We start from the raw sequence: 17,687 nt of genomic DNA, 5'->3' as shown, positions 1-17,687 counted from the left end.
TCCAGGGACATTACAACATTCAGTTGCATGGATTAAGTCAGTAGCTGTATCGATGTTAGACAAAAGCTTTGTTCAGCCGACGATGTTCTCATTGTAAATGTATGTGTTCAGGCCTACCTGCTGAATATTCCATCATGGGACTGGAAGCAAGGCGATGACGTCATCTGCCTGGCGGAGCTGAAACTAGGCTTCATCGCGCAGAGCTGCCTCGCGCCGGGCTTCTCGACTATGATGGCCAACCTCTTCGCCATGCGCAGCTTCAAAACGGTCAGCTTTTTCTTTTATCACACCCCCACACTTTTAAAGACATGGTTCTTAAGTACTTTCAGAGACTGACTCTTCGACCCTCGGCTGCATAACGCTTAATGTCGCTCTCTGAACGTACTTCAAGTTCTAACAATACTATGCGGCATTTCCACAGTCACAAGAAATGGCTATATGGACTAATGACTACATGCGAGGTACCGGCATGGAGATGTACACCGAGACACTAAGTTCAACGTTTATCGGGATGCCGTTCAAACAGGCCGCAGAGTAAGTGGGCAAGGAACGAGACGCTTTCAATAACGTGACGCGAGACTATGTCACACACAAACTTTTTTATACTATACAGTGTTTGAGCATTCCATATTGTGATTACAGGACAATCAATACTAACCAACTACGAAACGCATAGCTTCTCATTTTAGTGTTTTTGTTATTTTTTTTTGCCAGCTTACCGTCTGTGATTTTGAATAAATATCAATGTTTTATTTTTCGATTTCATTACCATAGGTACTGCACTGAATAACGTTTTAGCCGGTAACATCTAAATACAATAATATAGGGATTTGACGATTTATACTAATTGTGAATAGTTGTGTAATATAGCCGGCGAGCAGCGAGGAGTGTGGGCGGGCGCGGTGGCCCTGTTGAGTTGGCTAAGACTAACATGGCACGAGCTTTAGCGTCTCCTATTGGTTGATTGCAGTCCCCCGACACACAAGCTTGGCAGAACGATTACCTGCAGGGTACTGGCTGCGAGATGTACACCGAAACACTGTCGACCTCCTTCACGGGAATGAGCTTCCCGCAAGCGAGCGAGTAAGACTCCCCTCGATCCTTGGGCGCCTGCACCGCACCGTAGACACTGTGTGCCGACTTGCTAACCTAGCTACTGAGTGTGCACTCACTACCGATAACCTAGTCACTGTAGCCGCGATACCTTTACTACTAATCGACCTTCTGGTTTCAGAATAGATTGTGCATGTTGAATGGGTAATAAATTAGACAATTAGTGGTATGTATTTTAGTCTTCTCTTCGAGCCGGTAGTGAATCGTGTCTGTCATCTAGTGGCGACACTCTTTCAAGTAACTTAATTTTATCTAGTGTTCTTAATTTTCTATTACATGCACGTAACAAATTGAATACACAGGGTTATACTTTTTACTTGAATCATTTTCCATGTTGGTGAACCTCACTATTCCATAAATTACTTCAGTGCAGTAATAACGGATATTGTACAAAGTTTCATAAATTCATCATTGTCTTGATGCACTCCTTGGGCTTCATTGCACACGTTTCTACTAACTCTATTAAACCTATCATCATCTCCGAGTGGGTCTGAGTACTTCATGGTTGCGTGGCTTCCTCCTTCTACGGCTTTCTATGTTGTGCATGTATTCGGTAATCATAACAACTGGCATGGTTACTCGTATTCTGACAAATATGTATTTATTAGTATGTATGTCGTATGTAGCTATATGTTATCTCTGTAATATTTAAGTTTAACATTGTTCATAGTATCCTATGTCTACTGTTGTCCATTGTAGTTGAAAAGCTTTTGAAAATTCCACTCTTTCCATGACTAACAAAACTGGCTACATAAAAAATAAAAAATCCCTAAAAGCCGCATAATATTAAGTAAATAGTTTAGACAGCATCTTATTTAACACATAGAAAAATATATGTTCCGAGTAGTTTGTCCAAAATTTGACTAAAAAATAATGCTTGTGTATCTAAAATTGCTTTGTAAATACAAATATCGTCAGGTAAGTTCTATACACCTTTTAAAAAGTCCATAAGCATACATACATTTCAGAAATCTGAATAAAAAATTGAATTAAGCCACTATCAATTCAAAACATGTCTTTGTTCATGGAGCACATCACAGGTTCCGGTCGGTATATCGTATGCCTATCCCTCAGGTTATGCTTCACGAAGCTGAAGCTGCTCCTCCTGGCCATCGAGATCAAGGGCGAGGAGGGCGCCGACAGCAAGATCTCCATCAACCCGCGCAGCGCCAAGATACACGCCAACACACAGGGCTTCTTTATCGCACAATCCGCCGATGAGGTTAAAAGGTGCGTTTCACTTTTATCCTTGCCCTTCCTTCTCTAAATGCGTCTTTCTTTTTCATCCCCTTAATTTTCTTACTATTACAACAAGTCCTACTTCCAGTGCCACATTTTGTCTTTTAAAACTGAGTACAATTGTTATCGTTCCAGGGCTTGGTATTATTGCAAGGCGTGCCACGAAGACATCAAAGACGAAACGCTCATCAAGAAGTGCAAATGCAAAAACTGTAAGATCACTGTATTTCTATCATTACTAATACAAGACCTAACTTAGCGAGACAATCTGTACAGAATTCTCTACAAACAATACTTTAAGCTAACTTCTTAACTGTATACTATTCTGTGACATTCTTTCTGGAAATATTTAATGTTGTAACGAATTGTGTCCCGTAATATGTGTGTCACTTACACAAGTGTGAGTACGACACGTCCACACCACACGTAGGCAGTACGTCGACACAGACTCGCTCGACCTCACACTGTTTTCTTTCTATTTGTGAGACATTAATGAATATATTGTTCGGCTAAACTTTTAGTGACCGCGCACCAGCGGAAGGTTGGAGCCGACATAGGTAACTTGCACCACACCTAACCTCACAACTTGACGTTTTCCGATATTTATTTTTCGTGTCTATAATTTTGTTGAGTTGCTTTAGTGGTGTTGCGTCCGTACCTCACTGACTGGATCGGCTGCAAGGCATTATCTTGACCCGTGCTCGTTCACACCCTATAATTTAGCGATCATTGTGTATGTCCGCTCGCTCGTGAATGGATCCGCCACAAAAAGAAGCACTCCGACACTTTACCATTTTTCCGCCTTTTGAGACTCGCTCTTTCTTATCAATTGAGAGGATTTAGTGCATCATACAATACCGCTTGACATTCACATACCCAATCAGGACCTGTACATAGTTTGTCACACAGCAGTCACTTGTCTAAATTATATTGTCGGACACGCAGTGCGGTGAGACTCGACTCGAGTCGATCACGATTGCTATGATGCACTCTGAGCCCAGCACAGACAGTAAATGCATGTGAACATTCGATAATATGTAGAAGTAAATATCGCAAACTGCAAGTGCACTGTCATGTCCCGAACACCTAGATATAATAATATAAATATGAATCCACGAAAGCATGTCTCAGAACGAAAGGAGTGAAGATGTCAAACTGCTGATAAGGTTGGCACCGAGCGTGACGTTTGGAGGACAAAGACTTGAGACGACAGTTCCGGCTTGTCTGTGCTAACGACAGTCACTAACCCAGGGAGGAACTAAATGCAGTCACGATCCATCACATTCATCCACGCTTTGACAGAATCAAATTCTACCGCCTCGACATCTTCACTGCACAGAATTTGATTCTACCAAACTCATATAACAAATTAAACCATAAATGTTAGGAGCGTACATTCGTATTGTCAGTGTTTGGATTTTTACAGATGTTGGAATGATGATGATGCAGACTGGGATGGTGAAACAAAGTCTTAATACGTACCGGGCTTGTCTCGACGGTACGGAAACGAAAGACAAATATAACGTATTACCGTACCTTACCTACACACGTATAGTTTGTTTGCATCAACTAACCATTGCTATGGACGAATTCAAACTGAGCTACAATATATGCTAATACACGATAAAACGACACACGCAACTAGTAAATATAGTGCAGCTAGGCTAAGACACAATATATTAACTACAGCTCGCTTAATATATGAAAGATTTAGGTAGAGATTGTCAGAGTAAAACACTGTTCACGTCTGCAACCCCTATAGGAGATCTGACTTCTATTGCTATCTATCCTCAACTGGGACGTCTAGTCGTATACATCAATTTGTATCATTTAAGTCCTTGTTAATGACTCCAGTTGAGGCTGTAGATAGTAATGGCAAGCCAAACAAAGCGTCGTCATCAACTACTTCCTACTCAGAGAGAACTATCAGCTTTGCATCTCTGTCTGCATAAGAACTATTATTTGCGTATCTTCTGTAACACCCACAATTAAAACAGGTTGAAATGGATTGTGTAACAAGTGAGCTTAAACGTATTGTTTCTCGGTTCAGTGGCTACATTCAGGAAGGGCGTACGAGCCGTCCAGATGGTTGGCAGGGCAAGTACGTAACCTCAATGTGTTCAGATTCAGTGTACATGTCAATGTGATGTTTATACGCGACGAGTGGGGCGGGTGACTCCCGGCCACCAGCGCTAATAGCAAACGTGTCCTGTTTATCATTGTCTTGTCTTGTACGTTTCTATATGTGCATTATACAGCAGTTAGATGTTTGCCTCTCTATTAGACGATATTTAAAACATCGAGAGACATTATGTGATGTCATTTATTTATTTTGGTGTTGTTGTTATTATATTATTATATCTCAAAATATTTTTCTAGGAGTATTTTGATCCCTGATTTTCTGCATCGACATAGTCCCTCTGATATTGATGTTGTGAAGTAATAGATTTTACAAGAAGTTAATTTGTAATGTTATTACGCTTTCAAGTTGAAAATATGATAAAATGATCCCCTGCATAGGGAACGTTTAGATGCTCCCGCCTCGATAGAACCGCGAGGACTTAGCAGTGGCTAGCTGCTGCGTGCCTAACTGCCGAACGATTTGGTATACTCGCCTTACAGTAATCACATCCCTGTAATATTTACGATTCTGTCATTTTATTTGAGCCTTCAGTTCTTAGTACGCTCAACGCCATTCTAATCACTCCATGTTTTCATACTCTCATACCCTTTGCATTAGTCATGGTAATACTAGGGTTAAACTCCATTTAATTCAAGATGTGGAACATAATATTATAGCACGTAGAGCTTGTCTAATAGTTAGATACTTTCGTTTTGTGTGTCGTTTGTATTCGTAGCCTTTATGTTTGTTGCATGTGTGGTGATGGTATGTTTACTGTAGCATTAACCCGTAGTTGTGATTTTAACGTTGATTTTCAATAAGTAATTTGATTGTGTATCGGTTTCATCTTATGCTTTCTCTGGAGCTTCCCTCTGAGCAGAATGTTTAGCTAACTATTTGACTTAACACTATAGAGACCAAAACACCCTTTTGATACTAACTTATGTGTTCCGATGCTATTAAATGCCAATTGCTTTCAAATACAAGATGAAACCGATGATTGTAATATTGAAATGATCTGAGTCAATATGGACAGACCGGCCACACGCTGTACTATATCGCGATGTGCTGTAGGACCTGTATTTACTGAGTGGAGTGGAATGCGAACTTGTGCTGATGTTTTGCAGATGATCACCATCCTCCCCCCACCTTCACGCCGCCAGAGTTGCCCAAGAAGGTCCATGTTCGAGGTACATCTCAGGCTCCGAGCCGAGTGTTTTTTTTTTTCGTTTATTCTTTTAATCATCGGCCCACTGAACCATTTGACCGGCAATATGCTTCGTCCTGAGTTACCGGAAGGTACCGTGCACCTAGTTGCTTTGTCACGCATTATTTCATAGCGAGCACTGACAACTGGCGGGATGCCTCTGGGTTCTGCGCTTACCTCGCATGGTCCCGGCTGAACAGTAGTTACACGAGCGCGTCGCTACCGGCGACTCTTCTTAACTAACAGCCTCACACTAAATTTCACAGAAATTTCCCAACTAACTAAATTGTTATGAACACGAATCAAAATCATTCTGTTTTTATTTTACGTTTGCATTCACTATTTTAATGAGTAATGAGTCAACGACGATTGAATTGTTTCCATCGATCTGTGCTTCTTGGTAAACTCTAAAGCGGATGTATTATCATTTGTGGTTTGTACCCCTCTGCCGCGCATTGCAAATACTCATGGCATTGCATTTATTTGTCTGAATGATTCAATACCTTCCATATTAAATAAGAGTTGCCAATTCATGGATAATTATATTATGAGGCAAAAAAGCGATACCTGCAATGCCTATTTATGCACCTTGTGGATTTAATACTGATAAACTGTTACCCAAAATTTAAGTATTTGTACACAAACTTTGTCCAAAATTGGCAACGCTAAAGTGAATGCTATGTGGGTACATTATGCTTTTGTTGTAGAATTTTGGATAAGAATACCTTCAGTTAATCGTAATTTAATTGATCCCAAGTAATTTACAAATTTTAAAAATGAAAATTAAAAAATCCCTTAAATTCCGCACCCACCAATTCAATTGTTTTCATAGTAAAAATGAAAAGATAAATGCAATTTCAAAATAAAAAAAAATACTAACAAAACTCACAAGCTTTGCCTGCTTATACGCCAACGTTGAGTAATATTTTCGCGTAAATGATTCCTATTGACTTTCAGGTGAGATTGCGAGGGAAAGAGGGGAGGATACTAGTTGTAAGTATACGATACAGCTAATACTCTATCGACAACTTTTTGAATATTAAGAAAAATACGATAACAAACAAATAAGTGAGAAAAAAAACAACCACGCTAGTTACTGGTGTCCATTGCCCCACGGTTGATCAAGCAAATTACTGGAATGATGAACATTGAACTTATATTTTTGCATCGATTCGATTTTTTATAGTAGCATTTTGTATTGCGAGATGTTCGTAGTTTTGACTAAATCGTGACATTAATTCATTAATCACATAAGAAGTTTTAAAACAAAACAAGTATTTGCCAGAAGACAGCCTCGTGGTGGATCCAGAAACCGTTATAATTAGAAACAATAAAATCCACTCGAGGTCAACTAGGATTAAAACAATATTTTTCAAGAGAAAACTAATAGAAGTCAGCCACTTATTCAATTAACAAAAACAAACGAAATATAAAAGGAGATGACAGCACTATTTTTGTCTTCAGTAATAAATCGCAATCACCGGAACGCGGCGCCCACAGCGCTGCTGTCTCCGATGGCGAACCAGCTCATGAACACCACCACCACCAGGCAGGTCAACAAGGTGAAGCCCAATGTCAACCGGGCACCTCCCGACACGTGAGTACTCCTCTACGGCATACCTTCAATGTTGATGAGTGGTGGTACATGAAGTAGCTTAGATAGTCTTACCAATCATGATAGATTCACACATTTCTGTCTTTGGAATACTTTCGTAACTCCTTCAGGTACAAATTGTTGGACTAAAGATTTCTGTCTCTCTCTTGATAGCTTTCCTTTTCATGTATCATCACTCTATTAATTAACGCTATAATTGGAGCTTTCTCTGGAGCCAAGCAACACAATCCGTGTATTAATTTTTTTCAGTCTAATTTTTGGTTTTATTGACGGCTTCAGAAATTAATTGAAAGCCGATCCAAAAATGGTCCAAATTATAAATATTTTAACTAAATAATTAAAATAAAATATGCATTAAAGTCTCTTCTTCTATCCTTAATAATTTCTTTATCTGTCGCGGCTTGTTATTCGAGTATTTTATTTTAGCACGACGTGCACAACGCACTAAATTGATATATTACCTGTTTGCACATTTATTTTCTTTAAAAAAAGAAACGGAGACAACTCTTTGGCCCTGTGTTACAGGAATCCCCAGGATCAAGATACCAATTACCAGGCCTATCACCTTGCCTACGAAGTGAAAAAACTCATGTAATTGAAAATTATTCAGCTAGATCATTTTATTATCAGTAGTTTTGATATTTGCAAAGTACTTGAATTCTTTTACACGAGTTAAGTCAGCCATGTGTCAGTGTTGCCTACATGTGTCTGTGTTGCACAGTCGTCGGGTGCAGACTACTGCGCAGACTTTTCTCGATAACTTGTAGACCGTAGTGCTTGCCTCACTAGTCAAATGTTTAGTTCGATACGTCTAGGAGTTTATTTTTATATTTGTACTGTGTACAGCACTTGAATACCGCACGACACACTACTACCGCATGTTTATGTCGCTATATTTATACACATTCTACATGCAATGCGCATTCCTGTCTTTGTTCTGTAGTTAGTTTTTTATTCCCAATACCAACAACACATACAGCCCCTTCAGATTTTATCACATGAGAAATAATTACCCTTCAAGAATATGCAAACCAAAAATAACCTTATTCTAATAAAAATCCAATTCAATTGATAAAAATTGTAACTACCCCAGAATCCACTGCTGTAGTGAACTAGCTGTCTTCTGTAGTGGCAATCTAATAATTTTATTTGAGACCCTAGTGACAATAACCTAGCATCTAGCCCTACATCTCCTCTTCTTCTAGATTAAATTGGAAATATAAAACAAAACAATAAAATCATCTACATAAACACGATTTGGTCAAACGCACCACGATTTCTACTTGGTGTAGGCCTTTCCTAATTTCTATTTCTTGCACAGGCCAACGAGTAGAAGCAGTGGTGGTAATCAAAATAGCAATGGCGTCAGCTTACCCGCGGGCTTGGCTGACGACCAGTCGAAAGATTTCGACTTCGAAAAGACTGAAATGAAGTACGACTCCACTGGGATGTTCCATTGGAGCCCCGCAAGAAACTTGGAAGATTGTATATTAGTAAGTTTGTAATACAATGTTTCCATTTGAAAACAAGCTATCAAACACAAGAACAACCTTCTAAGCATTATCTTCTCTGTTTTATAGGACAGGAATCAAGCGGCCATGACAGTTCTAAACGGGCACGTGGTAGTATGTTTGTTCGCGGACCCGGACTCGCCGCTCATCGGGTTACGTAACCTGGTGATGCCGCTGAGAGCGTCTAACTTCCACTACCACGAGCTCAAGCACGTAGTCATCGTAGGAAGCGTCGACTATATTAGGAGAGAATGGAAGATGTTGCAGAATCTGCCCAAGATTTCTGTTTTGAATGTAAGGAAATTTCCATTTGTTCTCGTTTCGGTTGTGAAGTATAACAGCGTATAATATACTCATATTTATTTTTCTTCGCTCCCAGGGTTCACCGCTAAGCCGGGCCGACTTGCGTGCAGTTAATGTGAACTTGTGTGACATGTGCTGCATCCTATCAGCGAAGGTGCCATCCAACGATGATCCCACGCTGGCAGACAAGGAAGCTATCTTGGCTTCGTTGAACATCAAGGCGATGACGTTCGACGACACGATAGGAGTGCTGAGCGCTGGAGTGGGGACGAATGGAAACAGTACGGCGCCGCCGCCTCCGGGGCAGCCGCCCGCGCCCGTGCTGTTGCAGAGACGGGGCTCCGTGTATGGTGCCAATGTGCCTATGATTACTGGTGAGCTATCTTTGACATCCCTTGAAGTTATTAATGTCTTCAATTCGTCGTATTTTCGACGACTAACTAATTTACAATTTTTAGTCACCATCTACATTGGCTAGATGAGTTAACAACTGGTTTGTTCCTTATTGTCCACAGAGTTAGTGAATGACAGTAACGTGCAGTTCCTGGACCAAGACGACGACGACGACCCGGACACGGAGCTGTACCTGACGCAGCCCTTCGCGTGCGGTACCGCCTTCGCCGTCAGCGTACTCGACTCGCTTATGTCCACCGTATGTTCACACAAGCACACTTATCTTTTTACTAACCCATAGGCATCTTTCAAATAGAGGAATGGGCGCTATATTCACCACTTACTCAAGGCAGATTGGTCATTACAGACTTTTCAAGTCCATGATATAAGACAAAATTAAGTCTATTTTTCATTATTATGTACCTATCAAAGTTATTGCTCAACATGTGGCAGTTTTTGAAGCTGCTACTCAAAGCAGTTTTTCACTGCAAAATTAATCTTTATCTATTCTGAAAGGAACCACTTATATTTCAGACTTATTTCAACCAAAATGCCTTAACGTTGATCCGCTCGCTGATCACGGGCGGTGCTACGCCTGAGCTGGAGCTCATTCTGGCTGAAGGCGCCGGCCTGAGGGGCGGCTACTCTACGCCGGAGAGTTTAGCTAATAGGTAACTATGTACATCACCCATGTCTTACTGTACTCAAAAGGGGTTTGAGTTTAAAATAACCGATACCCCAATTTTTTTTAGTTTACTAGTAACGTGAGTTGTACATTACCAGTACACAAAATCTGGAGTGTTTTTGGAGTATCGCTAGTATTCATGAATACCAATTGTAACTCCTGCAATAAAGTTCTCTAACTTCTTATTTCTAGGGACCGGTGTAGAGTGGGCCAGATCTCGTTATACGACGGGCCTTTAGCACAGTTCGGCGAGGCGGGCAAGTACGGAGACCTGTTCGTGGCCGCGCTCAGCACATACGGCATGCTGTGCATCGGCCTCTACCGGTTCCGGGACACGTCGTCCTCTTGTGACGCGAGCAGCAAGCGATACGTCATCACCAACCCGCCTGATGACTTCTCACTGTTGCCTACCGACCAGGTCAGTGTTTTTGCTCTTACAGGTCTTTTAAGGTAGATCGAGTGATTTATAAGATGACCTCTCAAGCTAGTTACCTGGGCAACACGATTGATAAGACTGGTTGTCAAAAATTCTGGTTTCTGAGTACCAGAAACGACTGCAAAAAAGATACAGCTAGGACAATTGAACGTGTTTTTAGTACTTAGGCCTCAATAGAATTGAATGAGAGAGCTGGATGATGAAATAATAGAGCAATAGTTGATAGCGTGTTGTGGCGCAGGTGTTCGTGCTGATGCAGTTCGACCCGGGCGTGGAGTACCGGTCGTCGCGGCGCGCGGCGGCGGCGGGCGGCAAGGACGACGCCTCCTGACTATTGCTGTGCAGCGCCCTCACGGACGGGCCCTACTCCTACATCTAGGCAGTAGTGGCCCGACAACCCCCTCCGCTCCCCACTCCTAGACAACACTCCTGGGTAAACGTCCAAATATTACTACATTTTATCCTGACTTATTTATGCCCGATCTCTATAAACCAGAATCGATTCATTCTGCTTGCGGAGGATATCTTTTTGACGTTTGTTCTATGAAGCTTATGTCAAAAATCTACCATCTGTTTGCAAAAGGAATCGTCTGAGTTATAGGAACCGGTCATAAGTCGTAAATGGGAGTGCTGCTACCTCCATTACCCCCTTTTATTTTAATTTGGCAACTGTATATGTTAGTTTAAGTTGAACACTTCCTGCACAGCAATCTACACTACTCCAAACGCACTCTTGTATAGAATAGCATTCGTTTGTTTAGCTGTGTCTGTCTACTGAAAGCAATATAATAACGAAATCTTAAAAATATAAATTCGATATAGACTAATAGCGACTGGTCTCGCAGTCAATAGTATTTGGATCAGTTCAGAATATTAAATGAATTTTATCTGGCACGAGAAAAGCAGTCTAGAAGCAAAAACAGAGGATAGATTGTTGTTACCAGCTGTTACAAATACAGAATTTTAGAAAGCGCATAAGAATATAGAAAAGCTTTCGGTGTTTAGGATAAAAGTTAGGCAGAGTTCAGTATAAAACTGTTGTTACCAAGTTAATAAATTTTAAAGGATCGAACGTAAGTTAAGGCAAGTAGAAAGTCGGAATTTTGAAATGTTATGCACACCCACGGAGGAGAAAAGACTAGCGGAGGTGCCCTAACGTAAAATCTCCTAACAAAGCAGCGCGCCAAAATTCGGGTGAGCGGGGGACGAGGAACGTTACTGGCTCCACCCGTGCTACACCCTTATACGCCTTTTATGGGAAACCACCCATTTTTTGTAAATCCATCTAGCGTGGAATAGGATAATTAAAATCTAACCCTAAACTAACATCGACCACTAGCGGCATACTCAAAAGTAAAGTAAATACTCAAAATTAATAATTCTTTAAAAATAGTAATTGAATTAGAAAGTTTGAAGAAGCATTCATTTGAAATGAACGAAGAAAAAGAGAGAGATAAAAAAGTTAGAAAATTAATTGTTATATAAGTATTATTTTGTGCACAGAACTTGCCCCACAACAATTTATTTACTCCCCCAGAAATGAAATAGGTATAATTCTTTCTACTAGGAATCATTAAACGGAGACTCGATGAAAAATCATTTTTATTCACCACGGGTCTAAAATACCCCCATGGTGTAATTTCAGTATCACTTATGTCATTGTGTTAGTTCATCTACTAGCCACTATGGCATCACAAGCACGAAAATTCGTTCTATTTGTTCTAGAACCGTGCTGCGATAACTGTTGTTATTTTCGATGTTGCCATATTACGAAATTCACCAAGAAAAATGGGAATTAAAATTATAGGGACAGTGTTTATCAAATTAGAGTTTTCACAACTGTATCATAACGGCGTATCCACTTTATGTGACTTTATGTGAGTCGGATATTGCTCTAAGTAAAGGTACATTCAAAAACTATGTACGGCAAGAGAGATATACCTACTTATGTAAAACATTACTGATGATGAATATAAATAAATCTACGCTAATTTTCGTCACATCTTATATTTGTTATAAATTTTTGGAGCCATTGCAAAAATACTGTTTTTATAAAATGTAGTCTTAGATCTTATTACATGTAAAGTTAGAGTTATAATTAATTTTAAGATAATTGCAGATTTTTTAAATAAGACCTTTTTTATGGGTGATTGAATTTTCGATGTCTGGTAGCACTTAATTTTGTAACGGCTCTCTGTCTTGATGAAATATACGTAAGTCGACTACTTACCGAAAGATGGTGTTCTTATAATTTTAAATTTTCGTGATAATATATCATATGTTTTGGTTTGTAAATAATCTATTAAAAAACTTGTAGGATGCAAGGAAAAATGAAGCTGCTTTTTAAGGCAAAAATTGGTACCAATAATTACATTGATTCAAGATTCATACGAAAATAATACAAATTAACTTAGAGGTTCTAGAAATGCAGCTATTCGACGACAGATGTCTCTAGCAAAAAATATGTTTTAAAGTTAAAATATTAATTACACGTGAAATGTTATCCTATGGTATGTTTGAGTTTGGATCCTGAGCAATTTCTACAATTAATGATAGCGCATTTCATCGTTTTAATCGAGTAACAAATAAAATCTATTGAAATTGTGGTAAAAATACAACTATGACAAGATGTCAGTTAGATGTGAAGGACGGTATATGGGCGGTGTCCAGCCACGCCTGCCGTGACGTAGTCGTGACGTATTTGACCTACCTGAAGGCGCGTGACCTACCTGCGTTAGGGCATCTCCGCTAGTCTTTTCTCCTCCGTGTGCACACCACACCGGCTGTATTCGTTTGTAGTATACCGCTGATATCAGGACTTTTACTGAAGTAGTTGCTTTAACATCAGGAGCTCCCCGTCTATTGCAAACCTACCGGTACTGCGGTAGATTTACAACAGACCACATAGAGAGACGTCAGGTATTAAGGTTGTAACTATCACGAAAGTACTGAATACAGCGGTACACACTGCACGAACTTCCAATCAAAGTGACACATTAGTACAACGACTTGCAATATTAATATAATTCAAATGGAAATATGATATCGGTGGTGGTTATTTAGTTATAGGATTTGTTTATAAAGGTGGTGGGAAAATATACACATGCATACACATTAACGGCAAAGTCCTGACACACCTCTTTCTTCCTACAACAGTAGTTCTTCAAACGTCCAGGAAAAATCCCATACAGTGAGTCTAGAATATTCTTAAGAGCTACGATTGGATCGGAATGGATTTCAAAAACATATGATACTGGTTCCCACACCAATATAAAAAGAACCACTGTTGTATTTTCAAATGTTCACGTATCGTTATAACTTCTAACAGTTTCTTCAACAAACTGTTTTCTATTTCGCAATACTGCATGTCTGCAGTTCTTTTTATTCAAAGATTCTTCTTCTTTATATCTATATCTTTCCTAAGGTTTCTGTACTTATTTGTAAGCAATGCTCAACTAAGGAAACCTTTAAAATTTTTGATTGCATGTTGGTTTCACGTGTAAATGGACTTAGGTGTAGGCTATCGCTTTTCTTAGAATATCCATTCCTTATTCAGTAGTTTTTTTCTGTCACTTTTCACGTAATTAAGTGCTATTTATAAAGTTGAAATATAGACATACTATAAGCATTTAATGTTATTCATCGACTGATTGTTAAGCACATCTTCATCATCGTTACTTTGTGATTGTACGAAGTTATTTTAGTCATTATTTTTTAAGTTTTTAGATGTTTTTTTTTTTTTCTATGGATTCACATTGAATTCATGTTTAGTTTTAAGACACTCTGCCATATTCAAAAGTGCACGTATGGTAGTAGTCTGCATACAGTTCCATTGCTCACTGTTTATCTTCTTTTTTATTATTCTTTTATATTTATAAGATTTAGACTACAAGTTGAATATTTTTATGCAGAAACGAATTAATGTTCTTTCTATGGAAATGAGAGAGAATGCCATAACTTGTGACGCGTTATTTCACCTTCAAATCTGCATAAAAGTACAGTCAACTGTTACAGGAACATAGTAACTTACAGCTTCACCTTATAGTATTTACCACGTTTTGTTTTTATTTTTATTTTAATAAAATTATATTACGCTATATTTTTCTTTTTTGTTTGTTTGATTTTTTCCTGATATTTGGCGGGGGGTTGTCAAAGTGGACGTGAACATGGCGCTGCACATGAAACAATGAACTGAAACAATTTATATAAATAACTACGAAACGATGCCATTGCGAGATTAGTTCAAATTCGAAGATGGTTTTTTGTTTGCGAGGGACACCGAGTGCGAAGTGTAATTTTGCTGTAAATGTGTGATATTATTTTCGAATCGTTGTTAAAATAGATAGGCTTCTGAAGCCTGCGATGTATTTAGTGTTAACTCCGGGTGCTTTGACGATTGTGGACTCTCATAGTTTACTATGTTGATTGTATTAGATAAGACGCTCTGGGCGGCCGGCCTCTCCCGCTCCGGCGCACGGCGGGCCAGCCGGTCAGAGCTCCTTTTTTAGAATTTATTAGGCATTAGTTAACATTGCCTCACCAATTAGAATCATTACAGTACGTCGACTAGTACCTAATACAACGTAACGCAATAATTATTACTTAAATACAAGATGTTTGATGAATATAAAGCATGAGTATCCCGCGAAGTCCGCTACGCGTCGCACGCACGCAACCGCACTCAATTAATTTATATAAATACCTAATAATTAATGAATACCTCAATTTTACTGATAGTAAGTATATTTGAAAGTATTTGAAATTTTATCAAACATCCTGTACATAGATATCTTTATCACAATCATATAGATATCATTTCATTCGAATAGAATAGGCAAAACCGGCCTTAATTACAGATACATAGGTTAATGTGTAAAGTTTTCACGAATACTCGAATGTGTGCTCTTGTCCTGAATATTCGATATTGTGTCTTCGTCAATGTTCCAAAGTACGCGCTCTACGAATATTCCAATGTGTGTAAAGTCCTGAGTATTCAAACTGTGCTCATTTCGGTCCAATGTCGGAAATAGCACAGCTACCCTAGTTCGTAAAGGAATTGAATGCAACATACTGCCATATTTTTGTAAAGACACTACATTATCCATAGAGCAAAAGTACCCGAACGAAAGAGTACAAAAAACGAGGCCCTGAAACGAAAATTCCTGCGACATTAATACTTAAAGATACAAAGTATATTTATATAACTCCAAAGTGTAAATTGTACTTTATGAGCACTCTCGTGTCTGTGCTACGCAAATGAAACCGACCTTCATGCAAGAGGCTTACCAAAATCAATTATAATATACCTAACCTACACAAAACCACCGGGCGTAAAGAAAATTGTAAAGTTATGAGATGGTTGTGCACGATAGAATATTATTTATGTAATTAAACTAATCGGTCTGTCCAAAATATAAAATTAAATGATCATAATTGGCTTATTCGGCTGAGTCGTCGCCGTCGTGTGTCCGAGGCGCGGCCGGGTCGGCGCTCACACCGAGTCTAGTGGGTTAGTCGTAATTTGAGCTTGATATATCGGTAAGTAGAGACCTATGCATGGAGCCCTAGCCAAACTAGGTACCTAATATTTAGAGTACCGCCGCGAGCTGCATTCGACACTCAATTTTTAAAGTTTTTAGCTAGAATGTTGTAAATAGTCAAATGTAATTTTGTATGTTACATAAGAATTTTTCAATATACGTCTCCTTTGCATTAAAATAGAAGGCTACGGTTACATTAAAAAGTTTATATTCAATACTATCGTGTGTAGTTTGTTGTGAATTAGGCTTCGATGTCACTGTATGCTAGTTAGCTATAGAGTTCGGACGTCTCATTGTAAAAATGTAAAAAACACGCTATTGATTTGGGATTAAAATATGAATGTTAAATAAGTATTAATATTAAATGACGATTTTTCCTTTAATATTTTTATACAGCATTACAATATATTTATCGCAATTAAAAGTTTATAGAGGTGGGTCAGTGTGCAATTTAAAAAATAAAAATAGTGTTTAAAATTGTATAATCGCCTTAACGAGAGAGAATATAGCTGAGTCCTTCTGCGTGTGTTTGCTTGACGTCTAATGTTACCACAATTGTTTATGTGCAATGTGTATGTACCGTGAGTACCTGTGTACTGTGTGCATGTCACGACGATGTTATCGCTAGGTGATACTTGTGGCCACTATAGGGTACGACACCAACTGCGCTACTCCAACGCGAGTATTACTTACTCTTACACAGGAGTTAATTAAAATATTACACTGTTTGACTAAGCAAGATTTAACTGAGCAAAGGCCACTTATGAAAATTTATTAATATGGGAACGTTCGATGTCGGCGACAATATTTTAATTCACCTCTGTATTAACCTATATATCACACAAATTGACACTGTTACTTTGTTTTATGCAACTTTAAATTAGGTAATAACGCATCTTCTATTTAAAAATCAGATTTCTACGACAATTTGACGTGCGCAAGTATTTAGTGGTGGTGATCTAATCGTCTTAGCTCTTCGGATTAGAATAACATGTATGGGATCTCGACAAATGGCACGAAAACTAAATTTCTTAATTGTAATTAAATTAATGCTTTGCAAAGCATTTGCCCACTGCAATGTGGATGGAAGGAAGTAAGTAGAAAAAGTTACCTACATAGTTATTGACCACCTCTATTTCATTTCAAATGTTAATATAAACCATGTATAATAAACTCCATTACTTTGCAGTTCAAATACTTATTTTCCATTAAATAACGATTTGTTCTATAAAGCCCGTAATTCCTTAGTAACATGAAGTGTGCAAATGCTTTGTGAATAGGAAGCGAGACGAAGGTATTCTAGGTATTTCCGCCCCTGAAGTTTCTCTCTACGATTCAACGATATCTTACAATATACGAAATCACTTACTAGATCGATAATTATACAAAAAACACTAACTAAAAAAATGCCTACTAAGCGTACTTAGTAAATCCATGTTCTGTGTGCATTAAATTCTAGAATTAACAACATTGTTGACTATTGCTAATAGCTTGAGGTTGTTATCGTTTTTAGAACGGACAAG

At 38.8% G+C, this 17,687-nt stretch overlaps 1 protein-coding gene across 3 annotated transcripts in view; it reads left to right on the top strand.

The window, feature by feature from the left end:
- The window catches only part of LOC110383928 (calcium-activated potassium channel slowpoke), a 62,301-nt gene extending 47,578 nt beyond the window's left edge, over nucleotides 1–14,723 (top strand). The window contains exons 11-27 of one of the 3 annotated variants that reach the window (XM_021344892.3): nucleotides 112–267; nucleotides 971–1,083; nucleotides 2,188–2,343; nucleotides 2,488–2,564; nucleotides 2,874–2,909; nucleotides 3,779–3,850; nucleotides 5,602–5,664; nucleotides 6,639–6,674; nucleotides 7,146–7,278; nucleotides 7,822–7,887; nucleotides 8,618–8,789; nucleotides 8,877–9,101; nucleotides 9,187–9,484; nucleotides 9,626–9,762; nucleotides 10,038–10,174; nucleotides 10,381–10,606; nucleotides 10,866–14,723. In XM_021344892.3, the coding sequence (XP_021200567.1) occupies nucleotides 112–267; nucleotides 971–1,083; nucleotides 2,188–2,343; nucleotides 2,488–2,564; nucleotides 2,874–2,909; nucleotides 3,779–3,850; nucleotides 5,602–5,664; nucleotides 6,639–6,674; nucleotides 7,146–7,278; nucleotides 7,822–7,887; nucleotides 8,618–8,789; nucleotides 8,877–9,101; nucleotides 9,187–9,484; nucleotides 9,626–9,762; nucleotides 10,038–10,174; nucleotides 10,381–10,606; nucleotides 10,866–10,955 (2,193 nt within the window). In that variant the 3' untranslated portion in view covers nucleotides 10,956–14,723. Of the gene's footprint in view, nucleotides 1–111; nucleotides 268–421; nucleotides 535–970; nucleotides 1,084–2,187; nucleotides 2,344–2,487; nucleotides 2,565–2,873; nucleotides 2,910–3,778; nucleotides 3,851–5,601; nucleotides 5,665–6,638; nucleotides 6,675–7,145; nucleotides 7,279–7,821; nucleotides 7,888–8,617; nucleotides 8,790–8,876; nucleotides 9,102–9,186; nucleotides 9,485–9,625; nucleotides 9,763–10,037; nucleotides 10,175–10,380; nucleotides 10,607–10,865 lie in introns of all 3 variants that reach the window. The other 2 variants (XM_021344901.3, XM_021344904.3) reach the window with 2 other exon arrangements.
- Nucleotides 14,724–17,687: the final 2,964 nt, after the last annotated feature.

The sequence above is a fragment of the Helicoverpa armigera genome, chromosome 12 (assembly GCF_030705265.1).
Source record: "Helicoverpa armigera isolate CAAS_96S chromosome 12, ASM3070526v1, whole genome shotgun sequence".
Taxonomy (NCBI): domain Eukaryota; kingdom Metazoa; phylum Arthropoda; class Insecta; order Lepidoptera; family Noctuidae; genus Helicoverpa; species Helicoverpa armigera.
This window is presented reverse-complemented; position numbering and strand designations above follow the sequence as displayed.